Source organism: Colias eurytheme, chromosome 3 (assembly GCF_061535395.1).
Source record: "Colias eurytheme isolate Ceu_HAF_F1 chromosome 3, ilColEury1 Martin Lab GWU primary, whole genome shotgun sequence".
Taxonomy (NCBI): domain Eukaryota; kingdom Metazoa; phylum Arthropoda; class Insecta; order Lepidoptera; family Pieridae; genus Colias; species Colias eurytheme.
Window position 1 is genome coordinate 11,888,484 of NC_142982.1, and position 22,832 is coordinate 11,911,315.

Genomic DNA, 22,832 nt, shown 5'->3' on the forward strand with positions numbered 1-22,832 from the left:
TTGAAAATTTCAGCTTTCTTGCTATCACGGTTTATGAGATACAGCCTGGAGACAGACAGACGACGAAGTCTCAGTAATAGGGTCCCGTTTTACCCTTCGGTACGGAACCCTAATAAACGGATCGAAACATGTGGAAACTGCTGTATAATCATTTGCTTGAATATACCGATAAAATCTTTCTTAGAAAAGTCAGTTCTAGGCAATTAAGTCTTATAGAAGTTCCAGTCAATTTAAATAATCATTTTCTTTTGGGTACTATATAGGATACATAAATTTGGGTTTTGAAGCTTTTGTTATATTCTTCCTGATTCAACGGGAATATTTATATCTGTAGGAAAATGTTGATAGGTAAAATAATAATAAAACCGGCCAAGTGCGAGTCGGGCTCGCGCACAAAGGGTTCCGTAGCAGCAAATATAATAAATTACAGTTAAATCAACCTATCTCAAAAACTATAAGAGATACTTTGATCAAACCAAAAATCGTTGAAAGAGTTAATTAGCATGCATCACCTCTATTTTTTTTAGAATTTTATACCCCGTAGTTATAAAAATAGAGGGGGGGGGACATACTTTTTACGACTTTGAGAGCTGATATCTCAAAAACCGTTCACTTTAAGAAAAATGTTTTTTAGAAAACTTTATATCATTTTAAAAGACCTTTCCATTGATACCCCACACGGGTATGTACATCGAAAAAAAAAATTTCATCCCTCAGTTACATGTATGGGGGGCCCCACCCCCAATTCTTTTTTTTACTATTTAGTGTCATATTTTTGTAGCGGTTCATACAACACATATTCCCATCAAATTTCATCACTGTAGTACTTATAGTTTCCGAGTAAATCGGCTGTGACAGACGGACAGACGGACAGACGGACAGACGGACATGACGAAACTATAAGGGTTCCGTTTTTGCCATTTTGGCTACGGAACCCTAAAAAAGACGTGTGGCACTCGGGGACTGCCGCGTTAAAGCTATTGCATGCTATGCCTTCAAGCCACACCTCCGCGCCCGTCCCCGTGGGGAGCGTGAGGTATTTCGTTACGCAATTTCTGGATTCGGTCCCCGCGCTCAAGGCCCGCGATAGAAGCTATGTAATAGCTTAAAAAGCACAAATCGACATAATATATAAAAAAACGCTATTAAAATTATATAAAAAGTAATAGCAATACATTATAAATAAATCATTTTAACATTAACTGTAAAGTAAGAAAAGTTGCTACACATTATTTCATTAGGTAGGTACCTATTAACTTTAACATTTATATTTTATTTTATGTTGGGACAAAGCAATAGCCACGATATCAATGAAATTTTAAACACCCAGTGAAATATGCCTCATATGGAATTTATAATATGGAAATGCCAACATATAGGTTTTATATTATAAAGGTCATATAGAAGACCGGTCTAAAGATAGGACGCGTGACCTAATTTCTATGAATGTGCTGACTTGCAGGTTTTACAAGATTGGTCTTTCCTATAATTATTATCATTTTATCTGCACGTTTATATATATTAACCCGAGACCATCACATCATTTTCGAAAAGTTGGTTAAATGAAACTTGTTTTATATAGTTAGCTCAAGAATCGCTGAACTGATTTTAATAATTTTTCGTTATTGTATTTGTTTCTGTTTGGATTTCGATGATAAGTGTTAATTATTATTGAAAATTTAAAAAAAAATAATCCAGGTTAAGATAAATCAACAAAAAATAAATCCTGTTGTATGAAATAAAATTTCCAACTCTTTTATATACAAAAAGATAATTAAAGTGAAACTTTTATTACGCATCATCATCGCGGCTGCCGAGTAGGTATACCTACTCGGCAGCCGACCGTCACGCGACATGCGCTACACAAAGCAGTGTTCGGAACCGTTCGAACAGTTTCACTTTTACCGTGGTTTCATAAAACCACACAACATTTTTTTATTAAAATTGTTATTTTTCATAACGCTTTTTTATTACAAATAATTAGACTTATCTTTCTGTCCTATAAGTTTTCCTGTTATATCCCATCTTTCATTATCTCGTATAGTTTATTATCGTGGATCCTCACGTTAGAAAAGTTACCTATCTGATGAAACCGAAGTCACGCATCTTAGGTTATGTTCTCGAAGCTTATGAAAGCGGGAAATTTAATATATTCGCCTTATATTTTTCAAAATGGTGACATGATTAAAGATAATATTTTGTAACCTTTGTGTCTTAAATACTGGTTAAGAAATAAGCAATAGCAATTTTATTTATTTAAGCAATTTATGCACCAGTGTCGAGCTTTCTTACTAAAAGTGCTTTACTTAGTATTTCATGAGCTATCAGTAAACACCGGGTATCTTGTGTTTGATTTTATGCAATCGGATTGAGCCGACGGTCCGTCTGCACTTCGGAATAAATGAAATAACAAATAAAAGACATTTAAAAGAGCAACTATGGAGTTTCTTGCCGATTCTTCTCCATAGATACTGCTTTCCGAATCGGTGGTAAATGTAAAAATTCTTATGTAATAACGATTCGAAAGTGCAACTAAATAGTAGTCTAATTGAATAAATGAATGTTTGAGTTTGAGTTTGAGTTTAAAATCAGCAATTAACTTCCAAAATCTTTTCCGCTGTCGCTTCCGCTCACCCACAATCGCCAGCCTATCCCAAGTCGCGATTGTCGAAGGATCGATAGATCCAACGTAATACTCAAAGTAGACTGGGAATCCTGCCAACTTAACTGATCCCGCAAATCGCGTATTATAACGAAACCTTTGCGAAGATAAATCTAGCTGAAAGGTTTTGTGAGTAAAAGGAATTTTCTTTTGACTGTCGCCCGAGCTCCAGCGGCATTGAAATCAGGGTCTTATGGCACAATCCCCTATTACTGTGAAGAATTGATTCAAATATGCTTATAAGATTGCCTCGTAGTTCCATCGCATTTCTATAAACGTTGAGTAAATGGTTCGTATCGAGAACTAATTTGGCATTTGTAGCCAATTTGCTAGGTTGGTCTTACGTATTTTCCCTGTGAAATTATTGGGAAGGAATTCTTTAATATTTTTGACATTACTTGCGGTTTATTTGTTTCCATAGGGAATTTCCTAGCTAAAATCTGCTCGATATTAGCTTACATAGACAGATAGATTACCTTTATTATAATGCATATCATATACAGTGTTTAAACCACTCATTTTTTATAACCATTTAAAAATAATAAGCAGAGTCTCCAATCTAAAATCATTCCATCACACAAATAAAGACAGATTTGTTTCCATAATTTATAGCGTATATTATATGGATATATACAATGAAAAGCACATGTCTATTACCATTTACGAATAAATAAACAATAAAGAAACATACAAATCTGCAATGGATACTCATTCTATCCTTATTACAGGGTTCCTAAACGCAAATCCAGCTCCACACCTAAAAGCTAGAGTGGCGAATTATGGCCTAATGGACCAGATAGCAGCATTACACTGGGTGCAGCAGAACATCGCTCTATTTGGAGGAGACCCAGCGAACATCACCCTAATGGGTCACGGGTCAGGGGCGGCGTGTATCAATTTTCTGATGATATCGCCTACTGTTATGCCAGGTTAGTTTTGAATGTATGTGTTCTTAATCATGTTTTTGGCACATGTACTTTAATGCTCATGTGGATGAAATTATATAGATACACTTTTAATAACTTTTGCTTTTATAAGGTAAATATTTGAATATGAATATTTTTTGTGGCTCCTGTAAGTATAACGTGGGATTGCTATGTTTAATTTAAAATGTACAACAAGTATTTTTTTTGGAATTAAAATGTAAGGATCTTTAAAAGACATATTACAATAAGTTACAACTTGTTCGTGTGTTTTTAGGGTTCCGTAGCCAAAATGGCAAAAACGGAACCCTTATAGTTTCGTCATGTCCGTCTGTCCGTCTGTCCGTCTGTCCGTCTGTCACAGCCGATTTACTCGGAAACTATAAGTACTACAGTGATGAAATTTGATGGGAATATGTGTTGTATGAACCGCTACAAAAATATGACACTAAATAGTAAAAAAAAGAATTGGGGGTGGGGCCCCCCATACATGTAACTGAGGGATGAAATTTTTTTTTTCGATGTACATACCCGTGTGGGGTATCAATGGAAAGGTCTTTTAAAATGATATAAAGTTTTCTAAAAAACATTTTTCTTAAAGTGAACGGTTTTTGAGATATCAGCTCTCAAAGTCGTAAAAAGTATGTCCCCCCCCTCTATTTTTATAACTACGGGGTATAAAATTCTAAAAAAAATAGAGGTGATGCATGCTAATTAACTCTTTCAACGATTTTTGGTTTGATCAAAGTATCTCTTATAGTTTTTGAGATAGGTTGATTTAACTGTAATTTATTATATTTGCTGCTACGGAACCCTTTGTGCGCGAGCCCGACTCGCACTTGGCCGGTTTTATTTTAATGGTCACATAAATTATAAAAATTTTGTCCCTATCTGCACTGTTAATAATTCATTCAAAATAAAATAAAAGTTTAAAAAAATGTTTTTAAAATTACACTTCCGTGTCTCCTCGCGTCATTAACATACTTTTATACTTCACTTTACGCTTCTCAACTTTGAAAACAAAGCCGCAGGCTTGCTTATACGACAACTTTCTAACAAACAAGGAAAAATTGAAAATTATTTAGTCCTTCGAGTTTCATACAATACGTTTAAGCGCTTTAGAAATTCTGCAATTCGCTTCATTCAGCGTCATTGTAGATACCTGTCGATAACAGGGACGCATTCATATGCCAAGTTCTAATTACAGTCTATTTGCAGGTTTATTTCATAGAGCGATACTTTTATCTGGCTCAGCGCTCAGTTCTTGGGCTATTGTGGACGACCCTGTATATTATTCGTTGAAGCTAGCGAAGCACATGAACTGCACAATACCTGAAGACCTTGCTAAAGACCACGAAGTGATTGTCGACTGTCTCCGAGATGCTACAATAGACGAATTGCTATCCATGGACATATCAGCGCCGAATTTCCTCACCGCCTTTGGCCCTTCTGTAGACGGAGTGGTCATAAAAACAGACTTTGCCAAGGATTTCCTTACAGTTCATGGTTCCGGAGACTTTCCCAGTTTTGGTCCTTTAAACAATATGATTCCAAATGTCCATACAAAAAGGAGTGACAGTGGTAGAAGATTGTTCCAGAACAAATATGACTTGCTGTTTGGTGTTGTGACTTGTGAAGCGCTCTGGAAGTTTTCGGCGAATGATATCCAGAATGGCATCGAGCCAGAACGTCGGGATCGGATGTTGAGGTTTGTTTTTCATTTATGACCTCACCTTGTTGTGCCAAATGGAGATGTATTTTCCTGAAGCAATCACTGTTTGGATTTCGTTGCTTTTGTATTTTGTGCAATTGCAAATTGAGTTTAGCCTATTATTACGTAATATTTTAAAGCTTAACCTGTAATTAACGATTAAATGAATTGTGACCTGTAAATTTGTAACAAGTAAAATATTTCTTCTTTAATTGTTGAATCTTACTACGTCTGTTCTGTATATCTACGTTTTGCTAAATGTATTGTGCAGATTGATGATTGAATTATTAGTATTATTGAAGACACCATAATATACGCTATTTAACCTGTATTATGCAGTATAATATAATGTTTGTTTTAACATTAATATAGACACCTTATGACTTAGATTAAAACTTATAACTATACTTATAATAACCCTCCATGAACCTTTTCTATAAAAGACGCTTACACCAACTAATAAAGAATTCAATTTCAGGACATACGTCAGAAACTCATACACATATCACTTGAGCGAGATCTTCTACACCATTGTAAACGAATACACCGACTGGGAGAAAACGGTAGAGTATTGAAATTGATATTTTTGGTTTTATGGCATTCAAATGCTTTATAAATATAAATTTATAAAGAACTAGCTTTCCGCCCGCGGCTTCGCCCGCGTTTTAAAAGAAAAAACCCGCTTAGTTCCCGTTCCCGTGGGATTTCCGGCATAAAATCTATCCTATGTGTTAATCCAATTTACCCTCTATATGTGTGCTAATTTTCATTGTAATCGGTTTAGTAGTTTTTTTGTGAAAGAGTAACAAACATACACATACACATCCATCCTCACAAACTTTCGCATTTATAATATTAGTAGGATAGAAAAAATTCGGGACTCGAACCCGCATCCTTTCACGCCAATCCGGGGCGGATGCTTGACCAACTCAGCCTTCGTACGGTAGAGTATTGTTTATTATTCAAATTGCCAAAGTATAAGTAACTGGGTTCGGAAATGTCCGAGAATATTAAGTGCTTTTATCTATTATACCATTAAGTGCGTCGAAAATTGAACCGTATTTTCAAGGAGTAAAGTTGAAATTCAATTGCGAATCGTGATCTCAAGGGGGCTTCGGGGTTCCGAACACTTTTATTGTTAATCTGGTTATTTCATACTATATCAATATTTGAATTACAATAAGTGGTTCCTTGTAATATCAGAGGACAGAATTATAGTACCAATATAGGAATTAATTCTTAGAGTACCGGCTTCGGAAGTACTTTTAACGTAAAATTATTAGGGATTACCTAGTTCTATTAAGCCTGTTGAAAGCCAAAATAAATGAGAATACGCGGTTATTAATAAATTTTAATACTTATCAAAATATTATATTGAAAAAATTAGGCGTAACTGAAATGCCTATTGCCTAGTTCTAGCGTATATTATTTGTATGTAATACGTGGTAATACGTTGACCAAAAATTCATTACGTACCAATGCTTATTACAAATCTACAATTTCATATTACTATTACAATAACATGTGTGAGTTTTACACACGTACACGAAACATTATCACATACATTTATCATTTTCCTGTCAAAAGCAAGACCTATAATACTCACGCACACATGCACCATACGTATGTACACAAACCTGAATAAGTACACATATTAATATAACTCATACAAATCCCACACGATGACACATTCGTGCCCATATATTTCATCCCTATTCCGTTGCTACAAATAAAAAACCACTATTAATAACTCCTAATACCTGCTCAGCTCGACCAATTTTCTTCCACGGCCGGGCCATAAAAATAAACGGGTTTGCCCTGATCAAATATAATCTTCTCGTATTCTTAAATTTCTACGCGTTTTGCTGAAACATTTCTCTATTCGAAACTAGGCTTTGTTATTTTGTTGTACAAAAAGGTTATGGGCCAATCAATGTATGGGCTCGGATCGGAATCGAAATAGGTTTGTATTAGCTTATTTCTGCAGAATAAAGTCTAGAAAAAACGGATACGGGTATTTACTGTAAAATACTTTTTATTCAGTTTTTTCAGTTCAATACTATGAAAATAATAATTTTAAATTTTATGCTATAAAATAAAAACTACAATATCTAATCGAACGAAGTTTTCTAACATCTTTTCTCTTCCAGAACCCAATAAACACACGCGACGCCACGGTATCAGCTATATCCGACGCACAATACGTGGCCCCGCTGGTCCAGAGCGGGGACCTCCTCAGTGGAGGTCCGAAAGCCACGACCAGCGATGAAGATGGACCTGGTCGTGCGACGAGGACCTTCTTCTATGTGTTTGACTATCAGACTAAGGATGGATATTATCCTCAAGTGAGTATAAATCTATACTAATATTATAAGGCTAAGAGATTGTTTGTTTGAACGCGCTAATCTCGGGAACAATTGGCCCGATTTGAAAAATTATTTCATTGTTAGATAGCCCATTTATCGAGGAAGGCTATAGGGTATGTAAAAATTATTAAAAACAAACGTCTAAACGCAATAATATAAAAGCACTTTTGAATGTGATCATTTCCACAATTCTACATTGACGAGTTAATAACTTTCCTAGTTTTTAGTCCTACTCTAATAAATAAAAATAAAACTCTAATCTAAATTGTATCCTAAATTATAATTTCATAAAAACAATAAATATATTACACGCACCTATATCGCAAAGAATAAAATCCTCCTCCTCTTTTTTTAAGTCGGTTAAAAACAGATTAAACCATATTTTAAAACGAATATATTAAAACGAACAAAATATCTCAAGATATAATAAAAGTGCTATCAACCGACGAACACTTATAAATTTAAATGCCCAATAAAAATATAAACCCAGTTTCAAAGTTAATTAATCTGCTCTGTAACAACAGATTTAACTGTTTTATTTAGATATAGCACAGCTCTGGACTCATTTTGATATTCTAATTTAATTGTCCCAAATGTAAGGAAAGTTTCAAGGACTTAATATTCATGAGGAATTAATTCGAGATATATTTTTGGTTAATTATTCAACTGCTAGATATAATAAGCTATTAGATATGACAATGTGTAGATGTCGTAGTATCTGGTTAAAACTGCTATTTAATTGAATGACTAGCGGGTTCATTGAATGACGACATTCAATTGAATGATTAAAGGACAACTCGTCAAGTTGTTTAATGTAACGTTGTTATAATGTAATCTGCATTCTGAAATTTTTCTCACCAAGATTGGTATACATTTTATTAATTGTCTCGAATGAGAATCGAACACAGATCTAATTTGACATTAACTAAATAACAACGATTTTAAGCTACCTATGTAATTAAAATATAAGCCACAATTGCTCTTAACAAACAAACTGTCAAAATTTATACACAAAACGGAACCTTAAAAATACATTTTAAAAACAAACATTTTGTACCCTTTTTGCCGCTCAAAATAAATTTTCCTTCGCATGTTTTTACACTGTTTGTATGTTTATATGTTGGGTTACCATAAAATAAACGTTGCTCATTTGTTTTCGTATAAAAACAACGGTGAAGGCTCAAACATATAATATTGTGGATTGGCCATTTCTGAGGGTTATTCCCATGGAAAATAAGTATCAAGTTGGGTATATCTTTTTCGTAAGCTTTCCTTATTGTTACGTGCGTAAAAATGATTCACTAATGTTCTACACTCGTAAAGTAAGGGCAGTACGTAAAGGTGAAAGTAAAAATAGAGGAGAAAGAAATAGTGGAGACTATACAGAATCCTCTTCTCTTTCAGAGAAATAATATAAATAAAGCTATACTTTTATAGGAACTACTGGTCCGATTTGAACAATTCTTTCGGTGTTAGATAGCCCATTCATCGAGGAAGGCTATAGGCTATATTATATCATCACGCTAAGACCAACAGGAGCGGAGCCACGCGGGTGAAACTGCGGAGTGCAGCTAGTGTTTAACACACATAAAATTCGATCGAATATTATAAAATAGTACTAGATCATTGTATTATATTTTTTAATCATCTTAATAATATTAAAATGGCACTCATTTCATTCCATAACTAACCGTAAAAGTTACACTGCATTTTCCTACATTGTATTGTGGCTGTTAAAACTAATTCTGAAGCTCTAACAATTCACGATTAATTTTACCCTCAGTTTTGCTTTAATTATTACGTTTTAAACATTGTGGTTAGAACAATGGAGTCTATATTTTAATATTTAATATAATTTTAGTCTGACACATTTATTATTATGAATTATATTTACATTTTAAAGTACTTTTGAATCAATACTAATTACGTAATTATAGTTTATAGGATAATAATGATTTATTTTGCTAAAAACTATTTCTAGTTGAAATATTTTCGATAACTATTCCAATTTATGTATTTCAGATATTTCCAATAAGATAACCATTAAAATTCAATCACATGAAATGGATCGTTTTACATTATAAAACATATTAATCTCAAATTTAATAAATTTATTGCAGTATCCAATTAAATTTACCGCTATTAACAAACAGATTATAAATTATTATTCACAAATTATCACTCGTTTGTTAATCTATGGGTAATAATAATAATAATACGGGCATTTCTCCGCAACTCGACGTCAAGCGCCTATTTTGCGTGAGAGAGGGAGGTGGGGGAAACCAGCTAAAATTGAAACCACCCGAGCTCCTCCATGAAGCCAAGCAGCTTGTGAGGGCTGCCAAAGGCTTCGGGGAGGGACTATATAATCTATGGGTATGAAATATGTAGAATAAAAATCTATGTGTGCCGAGCACACGTGTCAGAAGTGAAACTTCATTGACAAGATTAAAGGAAAACAAAATCGTCGCGTTACTCCATGACGTGACGGTATTGCCATGACGAAAATTCCTATCAAGTCCTTGAAATTTTACTCTCAACGCACCTAAAGAAGTTTCACTTCAAAAATAATTATAGAATACAAACTCTAAATAGAAATTAAAATCCACACCAACTCATAATTTGCGATAAATAAGCAATATTAATTAAACCAAAATTAATCTTTAATATTGACGTTGCTTTTGAACTTCGGTTTCCCGCCATCTTTGAATGGTTTTAATTCGAATCCGTATTGACGGCCAGCGATGTGAATAAAAAAATATAAAACGATGACATTCGCAATTCAAATTTAAAAATTAATTAGATCAACGACCGAGGTCACATGTAAAGAAAATTGCGTTCAGAAATTGCTATATAAATGTAATACGGTACACGTTCTGAAATTCATTCAATGCTTATATAAAATAAATGTGACCCAGCAAAGGCTTTTGCGTGATAAATTGAAGTTTGTAGCTTTCAGTAGTGTATGGTGACACGTATTTCGTTTACTTTTACATTTTAAAAGTGACTTTGAGTTCTGTTGTAAGAAACCTTTGCACGTTATCACTGAATTGGACTTTTTGTGTGAACATTTTTGTAAGCTGAATGCTTATTTATGTAGATTTGAAATTTCTCAAATTGTATTGAAGAAACAATATAATTTATAAAATTTATATTTTGTACGGAAAATGTTTTTTAGTTTTTCATAAGTTAACATTTTTATGAAATTGCCTTTAATTCAATAATCACGTGAAGCAGCCAGAAGTTTTTTTAGAAGAATTAGTTTTATTTTTGTTCGCGAAGACCCGTATAAATCATAAAAGAAAAGTAAAATAAACTAACGGATGAAATTTTGTTTTTAGGGCGTAGTTATGGAGTTTTTTTACTTCTTTTTCCTTAAAATACTTTTTTCCTCCTGGGCAAAGTTTATATTATTTTCTAATAATATAATAGCATCTATATCATCACTACATAGTATAAAACAAAGTCGCTTTCTCTGTCCCTATGTCCCTTTGTATGCTTAAATCTTTAAAACTACGCAACGGATTTTGATGCGGTTTTTTTAATAGATAGAGTGATTCAAGAGGAAGGTTTTAGTATATAAATTATTAGGTTTAAGACAAAGCGGGCGAAGCCGCGGGCGGTAAGCTAGTAGTAATCATATTAAATGAAGTATATTTATTATGTAAATAGTATTGAAGAGATTCCTTTGACTATAGAAATGAAAGGAATAGTATTGGTATTTGAGTCAATATTCTGTTTCTATTTAGTTATATTACTAGCTGTATTAACTTTGATGTAGGTACTATGTATGTTGAATATAGCGATACAAATAATGTAATGATGAAAGTCGTGTTTGTGTGTGTGTTTGTGTGTGATAAATGTAATTTGAAAGAAATTTAAGCGTGAAGAAAATAGCTTATTTTTACTAAATTTTTGCATAATTCAAAGATCCCAAAGTAGTCGCCATACTCCATGACGTATCACGCATCAGGTATTGCCATGATGCAACCTTGAAATTTTACTCTGAACGCGCCTAAAGAAATTTCACTTCTAAAATAAAAAAAAATATTTATTTTTTGAATTACTAATGAGTTTTTTTTTGTACAGAGAATGGGCGCGGTCCACGGTGAAGAGTTGCCATACATATTCGGCGCACCACTCGTCCAGGGCTTCGGCCATTTTCCACAAAACTACACGAAGTCGGAGGTCGCTCTAGCGGAGTCCATGATGCTGTATGTCGCTAGTTTTGCTAAGACTGGGTAAGTGTTTGAAGTTTTTTATAAATAACTAATTATAATATTGCAGTCGTTATTGATATTTTGCAATGGATTACCAGGGAAAGGAAAAGTCAATTCATAAATAAGCAAATTTGAATTTTTTTTATTTATAAAGGTACTTAATTTATTCAATATGGTCTGAAAAAAAAGCTCAAAGGTAGTTAAATCACTCTATCTAAACTTTTATTCGAAATATCCTACTTACATATTTAAATTTCCATATTACTATGTAGCTTTAAATAAATTTTACCTGCTAGCTTACCCATGCTTTCACTTTTCATATTAATATAATTATTTTTCCTAGAAATCCCAATGACAACACGCGGCAAGAAGCTCTCCTACCAGCTTCCAGAGAGAGGAACAAATTCCGAGGCATCGTGTGGGAAGAATATGATTCTACGCACCAAAAATATCTGGAAATAGGTAAGGAATTATAGGTCTAGAAAAAAAATATTTATTTTAGCCCCATCGTCCATGTATGCGCTCGTCAATTGACTATTATGATTATGAAATGGATTTTCGTCAATTGACTATTATTGAATTTTGCAAGACGAATGCATGCATCTTGCATAGAAACAATCAAAACACAACGCGCAACGCGCCGTTGCCGCTCCGAACGGTGAACGCATGAAAAGTGGCTGACGCAACGTTGCCGCTCCGCACATTGCACGCATGACGAGCGCCTGCCGCGACGTTGCCGCTCCGCAAGAAACACGCACGGCGAGCGGCTGACGCGACGTTGCCGCTCTGTGGACGTTTGCTTCTACGCAAATGCAAGTATTCGTCTTGCAATCGTCAACGGACAAAAGCTTCCACATGACAAATGTATACGTGGACAATAGATCTTAGTGCATTAGTATGTGAACAAACACCAGTGCACTCTCTTCCATTACTCTACATTGCAGTACAATTAGGCAGAGTTACTTATAAGCGATACAATGGAATTTTAACACTACTGCCATGACATAAGGTGTTAATTGTAATGTATGTTCTATAAAACTCGCGCTCGGTAATTTTTTACGACCTTTTGATAGGCAATTTTGAGTCAAAATGTTTATAGTTTTTCTACAACAATGACTTAGCTGACTCAACTTGCCCTGTGTTTGTAACTCTCCATTGCAAAATTCTTAAATTTCTACAATATTTTTATACAACATAATGTAGGAAATAGGGAAACTCTTTCAATTTATAGCGTGATCACGGAAAAAGGTATTGGTGACCCGCTGCGTTGTTCAATTTAATAAATTGTTTACAAGTTTTAATAGGACGTGGGTTAGTGTACGTAGAATAAATAAAAAAATAAACTATTGGTTGTGCTTAGGCAATTTTTTGTAAAAGTGGTACCTATAATAAATTGATATTAATTTTTATTAAGATCTGAATAAAAAAAAAATGACGTAAAGAGATGAAAGCCATAAAAATGTTATCAATAAATGGTTGAATATATTTATATACTTTTATAAATTTGTAAAGAAGGTTATAAGTCACTTATAATTAAGAAAAAATTGAAGCCAAAAATTTCTCAATATATTACAAATTAATTGGATTAACTCCGAATTATGAGAATTCATTAAGATGATGCAATAGGGTTCCCTTCGTAATGGGCGGAATTATCTTAAGACCTTATTAACGAGTCTTTTAGGATGTTACGTTTAATGGTATAATATTTCTGCGTGAAATTCGCAGTAAAATATAATGTTACAATATGATTTGCACTTAAAGTACTAATAATTAATGCTTGCGCCTTGGGGAGGCCTTTGCCCTGCATTGGGAATACAATACAATTAATGTTTACTTTGTTTTAAATGAATAATATTTAAACCAGTAATTTTACATACCTACTAGGAAAAAAATGCACATGCACTCCATACTATTTAATGTACAAACCCCATTTCCAAATATATTTTATTACTCCACCATGACTAACCAATATAACTGCCAACGGTTTCCAATTAGAAATTCCGATGATCAAAATTCCAACATTTTAAATTAAGCCGCGAACAAAAAAGCTACCAACAAATTAGGTACGACTCGACACCACTAGGATATAGGTCAGCGCGTCTGAAAGCTTTAGATCGTACTTGAATTGAGCGTGCCGGGTCATAAATGAAACATCTATTTCTTTGCCTTTAGAAAACTAGAAGGTTCTAGATGCTATCTGAGTTAGGTCTATTGTTATTGAGCTGATTACGATGAAGTTAGTAATTATTTTTAGTCTTCGAAATGAAATAAATTTATTTGTCCAATTTATGTTTTACAATTAATGTACCCATACCACCCTATGGTGCCTATAATTCAGCAGAAGAATTTGATGTAATAATAATGTAATGAAGAATAATATTTTATATACGTGGGCAATGGTATTAAATTAATTACAGCGACTAATTCGTATTATTATCATGGTCTAATAAAAAATTAAGTAATTTTATTATCTCTTCCGATTTACTAAAAAGATCCCTAGTGAGTTTCCGCTCTCTCATTAACATGATTAAGATTCCCAAGCTTTTATATCTTGAAATTATTTCGCATTTATAAGTATATTTTGTTATCACAGGTGTCAAACCCCGTCTCAAGAATCATTACCGAGCGCACCAGCTTTCAGTATGGCTCCGCTTGGTCCCTGAACTGCATCGAGCTGGTATGGAAGACGTTGCAACACGACACAATCTCTTCAGAAACCACAACGACCAGGAACTGTATGAAGGCATTGTTAGACCAGATCCCTTAGCACGTACAGACAATGAGGTACGACGAAATGGTTCCACGTATTCCGATACAGCATTGACAACTGTAGACACAATTCTAGCGACTTGCGTTACTATAGTACCAAGCGGAAGAGATCTACAAACTTACAATAACAGTGATAATACCCTAGCAAGTTTAGAAGCAGCAGGATATGCCGCCTACTCCACGGCATTAAGCGTCACAATAGCAATCGGCTGTTCCCTCCTAATCCTCAACGTTTTAATATTCGCCGGCGTATATTACCAAAGGGATAAGTCGAGGTCGAGGGGAAAACAGCAACGCTTCAACGAAAAACACTTCGAAACAATATCCGGAAAGCACTCGCATTATCATATCGATCCGACCCTAGCGCCGAGTTTGGTCGTGGACGTTGAACGGCAGAATAGGAAGAAAATGGATCAGAGCCTATCTAATTTGAACTTTAAAGGGCCGTTAGATGGCAAATCGCCCAGTCCGACCTTGAGTATTGATAACATGATGTTGCCCAGTAAATTGGGAAGTAGGAATAGTAGTTTTCGACTGCCGAATACGTATCAGGGGTATGCGACTTTGCCGAAAAATATAGGGCATAATGGGGAGAGGCTTTTCGGTAATGGCTCTGGGTCTCCAAGGGAAGAGAGAGTACCTCATGCTACTTTAAGGCGGGGTAAAATGCATCCTCAGAACTTACCACAAGCCGCCATTGATGAGATGAGGGTATGACAGAGTACCTGTACATAGAGGCAGTGTATAACATTGCGGGAGATGTGGAATATGTAAATAATAAAAGTGTTTATTAATCTGTATTATGATGAATAAAGTATGATAATTATGTTGTGTTTTATTGTTCTGAATTTGAGATTGTTTTGATTAATATCTAATTATTTTAATAGTATGTTGGAATTATTAAATCACAAGTTTAATTATTCGTATGAACGATTTTTTTTAATACAATTGCATTACAATAAAATATTTACATGTACGTATAAATGGTGTATATTGGAGAAACCCTTCCATACTTCAGAAAAACCGATCAATCTTAGTAAAAATGTCCGGTTTCTATTTCAATCATATGGATCATTAGCCTTGTTCGAGAGGCGACTTTATCCGTGCCGGAATATATTTGGCTATCTATTACAACTAAACCCAACAGGGTAATTATTCAAGAAACAAAATATACACAAACAAACATTAGTGTCTACAACAGTGACATTTTTCACGCTACCCTACTCACAACCTCTTAACACATTAAGTTATAGGGAAAAACTGGTTTCAAATACAAATATAATATCTATGCTAGAAGTTTTTTAGACTCATAATCGTATAAATTGTACACTTGAACAACAATTTTGATAATACGGGTCAAAATCCATACTAATATTATAAATGCGAAAGTAACTGTCTGTCTGTCTGTTACTCAATCACGCCTAAACTACTGAACCAATTTACATGAAACTTGGTATGGATATATTTTGATACCTGAGAAAGGACATAGGCTACTTTTTATTGCGAAATATGTACCACGGGCGAAGCCGGGGCGGACCGCTAGTTACCTATATGCTATTTTATTTAGTTCCATTGTTATCAAATTTTCATAACATTTCTTACGTAGTAACTATTGTAGAGTGAAGACTAGGGCTAAATTTAAATAACTTTTTTATGCAAGTATTTAAATGTAATATACCCTAGTTGATTGAATAGCTGAATTTTATTCAGGCCGTAAATTGCCTTGACTCTTAATTACACAAAGACTGATTAAGCTAGTTGGCTTGCGGAATAAAATATACAGAATCAGTAAATGAATTAACAACACTATATATTTTAAGAAAGCTTAACAGTACATCCTACACCAATAAAACGAAAATTTCCTTGTTCAACGAAGTTGCAACATAAAAGTGAAGTCCGTCCCCTAATGAAGTAAGGGGCAGATGCATACATAATATTATGTTTCACTAATCGATTTTCTTTAGGGACAAGTAGGAGATAAGTTTTGTGTGTCCTGCCAGACCGAGACATTTTTTTCTTCGGCTTCACCGGGAATCGAACCCCTCGGTTCTAAGCTCACTCGTCAACCACTGTACCAAGGAGGCGGTCAAGAAATTAATAACAGTATACACCAATAAAACGAAAATTCATTATATAATTAAGTAATTTTCAATGAAATTGCAACATGCATCTCATTACCATGTAAATGAAAATGGCGGCCGTATAACGGCTGGTAAGAACAGCATAGAGGTTACGCTTAGAACGCCTTGCGGCCACTTGCGGCCGACTATAAACCAGCTCGTAAAGCTACTGTTCAAATCTGACAGCATACGTAACATGTAGTGATGGGAAGTATCGATAGATTTTATCGATAAACTAGTATAACTAATTACTTGTATAAAAGGATAATTTATAATATTATTTTAAGACTAGCTGTGCCCGCGACTTCGTCCGCGTGGAATAGTGACTGCATAGTAGTTACTACTTAACACACAATTATTGAGTAAACACGTCTTGAAACACGTACTACCATAAACAACTAAATTATAAGTACTTACAGATTATTTTACAGTTAAGAAATAAAAAAAATAATAACACAAAATAACTGTTAGTAAAATTAAAACTAAACTGAGCTATAAAACTTTGTTACAGAAGAGTTCAAAATTTCCAGGGTGTGGCTATCCTCTCGCTCCCATGTCCCCCTCTTCTTTCACAGCCTTTCAACCCTTCCCTTTCCATCCCTAGTAAATGGCAGAACCGATTTTGATGTAAATAATATTATCTAATTGTACCTATATGTACACGTCATATCCTATCGTTTGATGCTCCATTTGGTTTATTTATCTATCCACTGTCGTCTGTCACCCCTAAAGTGCCCTATATGTAATAAACGGATGAACCGATTTCGATAAAACATTACTAATTGTAATTCACCCGTTATGCACATTCATTTGATATATCACTTAGGTAGGTACTATCACAATATTTGACAACATTCGTTTCTTTCATTCCCACTTATACCTATACAGTAAAGTAAAAAAAGTAGTCAAATTTTACCAAAATCGGTTCATCCATTTATTTGATATAGGTATAAAAGTGGTAGATAATAAAAAAAGTGAATTTTGACTCAAGTGACATATGAAATGAAAGGGGAAATGCTCGGAAAATCCCCGGAAAATGCCTGGGAAATTCCCGGAAAATGTCTGGAAAATCCCGGAAAATAACCGGAAAATGCCAGGGAAATGTCTGGAAAATATCCGGAAAATGCGTGGAAATGTCCGGAAAAAGCCTGGAAAATGTCCGGAAAATGCTCGGAAAATCCCCGGAAAATATCCGGAAAATGCGTGAAAATGTCCGGAAAAAGCGTGGAAAATGCCACTTCAAATTTGCGAAGTAATTAAAGCAGAAAACCAAAAAAGAAAAAGAAAGCTAAAATCTTTCATATTAAATGTACATACGGGATATTCATATTTCATACTTAATGTATGGGAGGGTTTAAAGATAATTTTTTAGATATTTCTCGATTTATTTTTAAAAATTTATTACGGCCATTTTACTCATTAGGTTAAGTACTTTCGATATCAGTTTAAAGTTTTTTGTTATCTGTAATACTTACGGAAAAATCGCCTGTGCACACTTAACCATTACACCCTGTATATAGGTATAGTAAATGGATGAACCGATTTTGATTAAATATGTCTAATTATACTTTACACGTCATGCCCTTTCATTTCATATGTCACTTGAGTCAAAATTCACTTTTTTTATTATCTACCACTTTTATACCTATATCAAATAAATGGATGAACCGATTTTGGTAAAATTTGACTTATTTTTACTGATAGGTCGTTCACTTTCATTTAATTTATCACTAAAGTATATTCGACAACTTTAGTTATTTTCATTCCCACTTTTACCCCTATATACCTAGTTACAATAAATGGATGATCCGATTTTGAAACAGTTTATTTAAGAACCAGCGTCGGAAAATATGCTGCCTAACAAAAAACATCATCTAATTCGGATTACCTGCTAGCGAGCTACGGTGGCACAAACACACACACACACAGCGGTCAAACACTTATGACCCATATTTTTGCATCGGGGGCTAAAAATATAATATAATACGACATAATTTAAAGGACATTTTATGTATAAAATTTACCTAGAAATAAGTATAATTTTAATTTAACCCCCCCCCCTACTACCTCAGCTTACCCCCCCACCCTTGGGGACTTTCGATATGATCACTTGGACATAACTGTAGCGTATAACAGATAACTTACGTTTTATCGTACACTGTATGTGTACCATAGAATGCCTTAGCAAATGTTCGCCGTGAGTACTTAAATGGTCATAACTTTTTTATTTATGAACCGATTGACATGAAATAAACACTAAATGTTAAATGAAGATTACAACAATATATTAGTGAAAACCGCATCGAAATCGGATAAGCCGTTTCTGAGATTAGCGTGTTCAAACATACAGACAAACAGACAAACAGACAAAAAATTTTTTAACTACAGTTTTGGGTTTGGGATCGATTTAATAATAACCCCTGCTAATTTTTTTTTACATGTTTTCATTGTACAGACACCACTTTTCTAGAATTTTATTATATGTATTGATGATATATTTATAGATACTTCACCAAAGATACACTTTAACGCTAGAAAAGCAGAAAGACATAAAAATCTGCAAAAGAACTATGCACTTAAACGCTATAAACATGTTTGTTATCGCTTCACGGAGTAAACAGTGTATGATAGCATCTAAACATATGTAATCACCACTATAACAATATAAGAGCAGTAAAAACTTGAGAAAGTTGCAACACAAAAACTTGTAACTTCTTATTCACGTTACAGCGAGCTTTAACAACCCATAAATCCTTTATCGCACCATAAAATTGTTGACGTATTTACGACGTGTCTATCGATAAAAGCGCGCGACACTATTTTTTGTTGACAGCTAGTTTCATAGTAATAATCGGTGAATTATCTATTTAGTTTAAGTTTAATAATATGCATTTGTACTTTATGCTATTTCAGAAATAGTATTGATAAAGTTTTACATTGTGTTCAGAACTTCAGAGTTAACGTCTATGTGAGAAAAGTTATATTTACATCTCACTGCATAACATATTTGATGTTCTATAGTTATAATAGATCTTTGTTATTGGAAAGTTATCTAATCATTTTTCACGGTAAAACTTATAAGATTTGGATTATTTTAGTTAGCTCTTTCATTTCCTATTTACAACTTAAATAAACAATAGTCATGGTTTTTATTATTTAAGGTTTTTGTTGCGTAAAAAAAGTTTAACTTATTTTCAATGTAACCTTCATCTCAGTCCAGTGGTCCGAGAGTATTCAACAACCCTTTGGAAACACGTACACACACAATCACAATAGGTAAACAAATACACAAAAACGCAGATAGATATATTTTCATTATTAATAAATAGAGCCGATGACAGCTGAGGCAGAAGCTTCTCGAATGGAAACAGGACGATTCCTCCAACTAATGGACGGACGACCAGATCAAGATGACGGGAAGCCGCTGGTGATCTGCCATTCTGGAAATCTTTGGGAGAGGCCTATGAACAGCAGTGGCTGAGACGACGATTCTTAAATAGAGTGATTATTGTATATCACTACATAGTATAAAACAAAGTCGCTTTCCCTGTCCCTATGTCCCTATGTCCCTATGTCCCTTTGTACGCTTAAATCTTTGAAACTACGCAACGGATTTTGATGCGGTTTTTTTTAATAGATAGAGTGATTCAAGAGGAAGGTTTATATGTATAATAACATCCATTAAATAGTGGAGAAGTACTGTTATTTTTGAGGTTTCTAATGTGATGTCGTAAATAATTACATTTTTTCCGCTTACATTGCAAACGCAGGCTGAACCCTACGAGTTTTATCAAAATAATGTACTAAGTATTGTACACATTGAAAAGGTCAACAGAAAAGTCCGCGATGGTATATGTCTATCTCTTATGGATAACCCACAATAACTTTTTTTGTCATTTACTTTTTGCGACAAATAATGGCTAATTTTCAATGCGATTTTAACCAATACAGCATTAATCCTTAACAAATTAAATACCTTGAATACATTGTTCATTTAATATAGATCTATATGGCCCTTTACACTGTATGATTTAAGTGAATATTTTCGAAGATATTACAGATTTAAAAATTGCGGGACGTAGCGTTTGCGGCGGTACCGGCCGGCCGCCCGGCTATCTATTTTATACCCGTGCGAAGCCGGAGCGGGTCGCTATGTTTTTATATACAACGTTCACAGTTTTTCTGTAGTGTATTTAGTATCAGCATTGCACCCGTGCGAAGCCGGGGCGGGTCGCTAGTTGTATTATAATTTGTTTTGTATTTCAACGTACAATATTGTTAACTGATTAAGAAATTAAAATAATATAGAACCTTACAATTTATATATTTATAGAGAAAGTTGGTGAATCAAACTTTTGTTGTCTTCGAAAAATTGTCACAAAGAAAGTATAAAAACATCGATATCGATACAACGCACATCACTACGCCGTTACATGTATCGACCATCTTCATATCACAATCCCTACTCAGAGATTAAGTGACATCAAGGGTCCGCCTAATAAATTGAGTCGCTTCAGATCGCAAATAAAGGACCGGAATTACAATTTACAAGATAATATTGCTATATTAAGATCTGTTACGTTGTGTTTCAGGCGTATTTAATTGACTACAATCGAAGTCTACAAGGAAATTATAGCAGTAGAAAACTATAATATTCCTGAGATGGTTATGTTTGTTGCTCTTAAATAACATGTGAATTTATTGTCTGTGTGCCGGTGGGAGAAAAAAGTTATGAAAGAACATCGATTAAAGTTAATTGTTCATCACTACATAGTATTTAAAACAAAGTCGCTCAGGAAGGTCTAAGAAATAAGTATATAATTTATTTGATTTTAGACAAAGTGGGCGAAGCCGCAGGCGGAAAGCTAGTAAATAATATTTGATAAAAAATATGTTTCCTCTACTATAACAATATAATATTATGTAGTTCGATTTTCTGTAATGTGGGCACGGGTCAGCTAGAGCTTAATTTATTTATTTATTTATTTTAATTTGGCACACCAACAATAAATACATTTGACAATGATAAAATTAACATTATTAATTAATTAATATTATGTAGGTACTTATCAATGAAAGGTGTACACTGTACACAGCATTTACAATAATAGATAGTTCTCGAAATTATATAGAATTATTTATGAATTTTATTTTAATTAATGTTATCTATAATTAAGTATTTTTACAATTATTATTAATCAAGCAATTAATAATTTTATTTAGAAAAGAAAGAAGAAAGAAGAAAAGAAAAGACATTTATTTCTAGATAAAGGTACACACACAAGAAGAAAACACAAAATAGAAGAAAAAAGAAAGTACGATACATTTACAAACATTATACATTATACATACATTATATACATTTACAAATTAGACATAAATTAGACGCCATGTTGTTGAGAATCTGGTACTGTGTGTGCACTGCATATCCAGAAAAGGGTCTTGACTCAGCTTTCTGCCATAATCGCAGCAAGCTGCGACTACAGCGCTGGTATTCTGTCAAGACCGAATGGAGGGTGTGCTTTCGACTTTCCACTGATTTGCTACAGAAAAATAATATAAATAATAAATAGATAACTAATACAAATAATAGATATTAATAAATAAATAAATATGAATATGAATTTAAATGATAAGAGATGCGGTGTTGATTGGTTGATTGGTGCTTTAAATACTATGCAGTAACTACTGTTCTGCCAGAAGTAGATGCTTTAACTTTTGTTTAAAAGTGATTTTGGATCGAAGTTGACGCAGAGGCGGCGGTATATTATTCCAGCATTTTGTGGCACAGTATTTAAAGCAACCACGAAAAGCCATGCTATGATGCTTCGGTACTGAGAGTACATCAACATTAGATCTTAAAGGATTCCGACTTGTGTCCTTACGCCAGACAAGCTTCTCAAATAGATACAATGGGCGTTTAGTTTTCACAAGATCAAACAGGAAGCATGCCATGAAGAGCTTGTGTCTATTCCTCATGTTAAGCATCTTTGAAGAGTTAAGAAAAGGTGTTATGTGGGACCTGGCAGGAATATTAAAGCAGAATCTGGCACAGGCGTTC

At 34.0% G+C, this 22,832-nt stretch overlaps 1 protein-coding gene across 1 annotated transcript in view; it reads left to right on the top strand.

The window, feature by feature from the left end:
* Positions 1 to 15,449, top strand: part of LOC149910001 (neuroligin-4, Y-linked-like) — a 59,468-nt gene extending 44,019 nt beyond the window's left edge. The window contains exons 5-11 of the mRNA XM_090120104.1: positions 3,391 to 3,591; positions 4,804 to 5,293; positions 5,775 to 5,859; positions 7,447 to 7,641; positions 11,752 to 11,903; positions 12,226 to 12,344; positions 14,476 to 15,449. Of these exons, the coding sequence (XP_089976230.1) occupies positions 3,391 to 3,591; positions 4,804 to 5,293; positions 5,775 to 5,859; positions 7,447 to 7,641; positions 11,752 to 11,903; positions 12,226 to 12,344; positions 14,476 to 15,368 (2,135 nt within the window). The 3' untranslated portion in view covers positions 15,369 to 15,449. The remainder of the gene's footprint in view (positions 1 to 3,390; positions 3,592 to 4,803; positions 5,294 to 5,774; positions 5,860 to 7,446; positions 7,642 to 11,751; positions 11,904 to 12,225; positions 12,345 to 14,475) is intronic.
* The last annotated feature ends 7,383 nt before the right edge of the window (positions 15,450 to 22,832 follow it).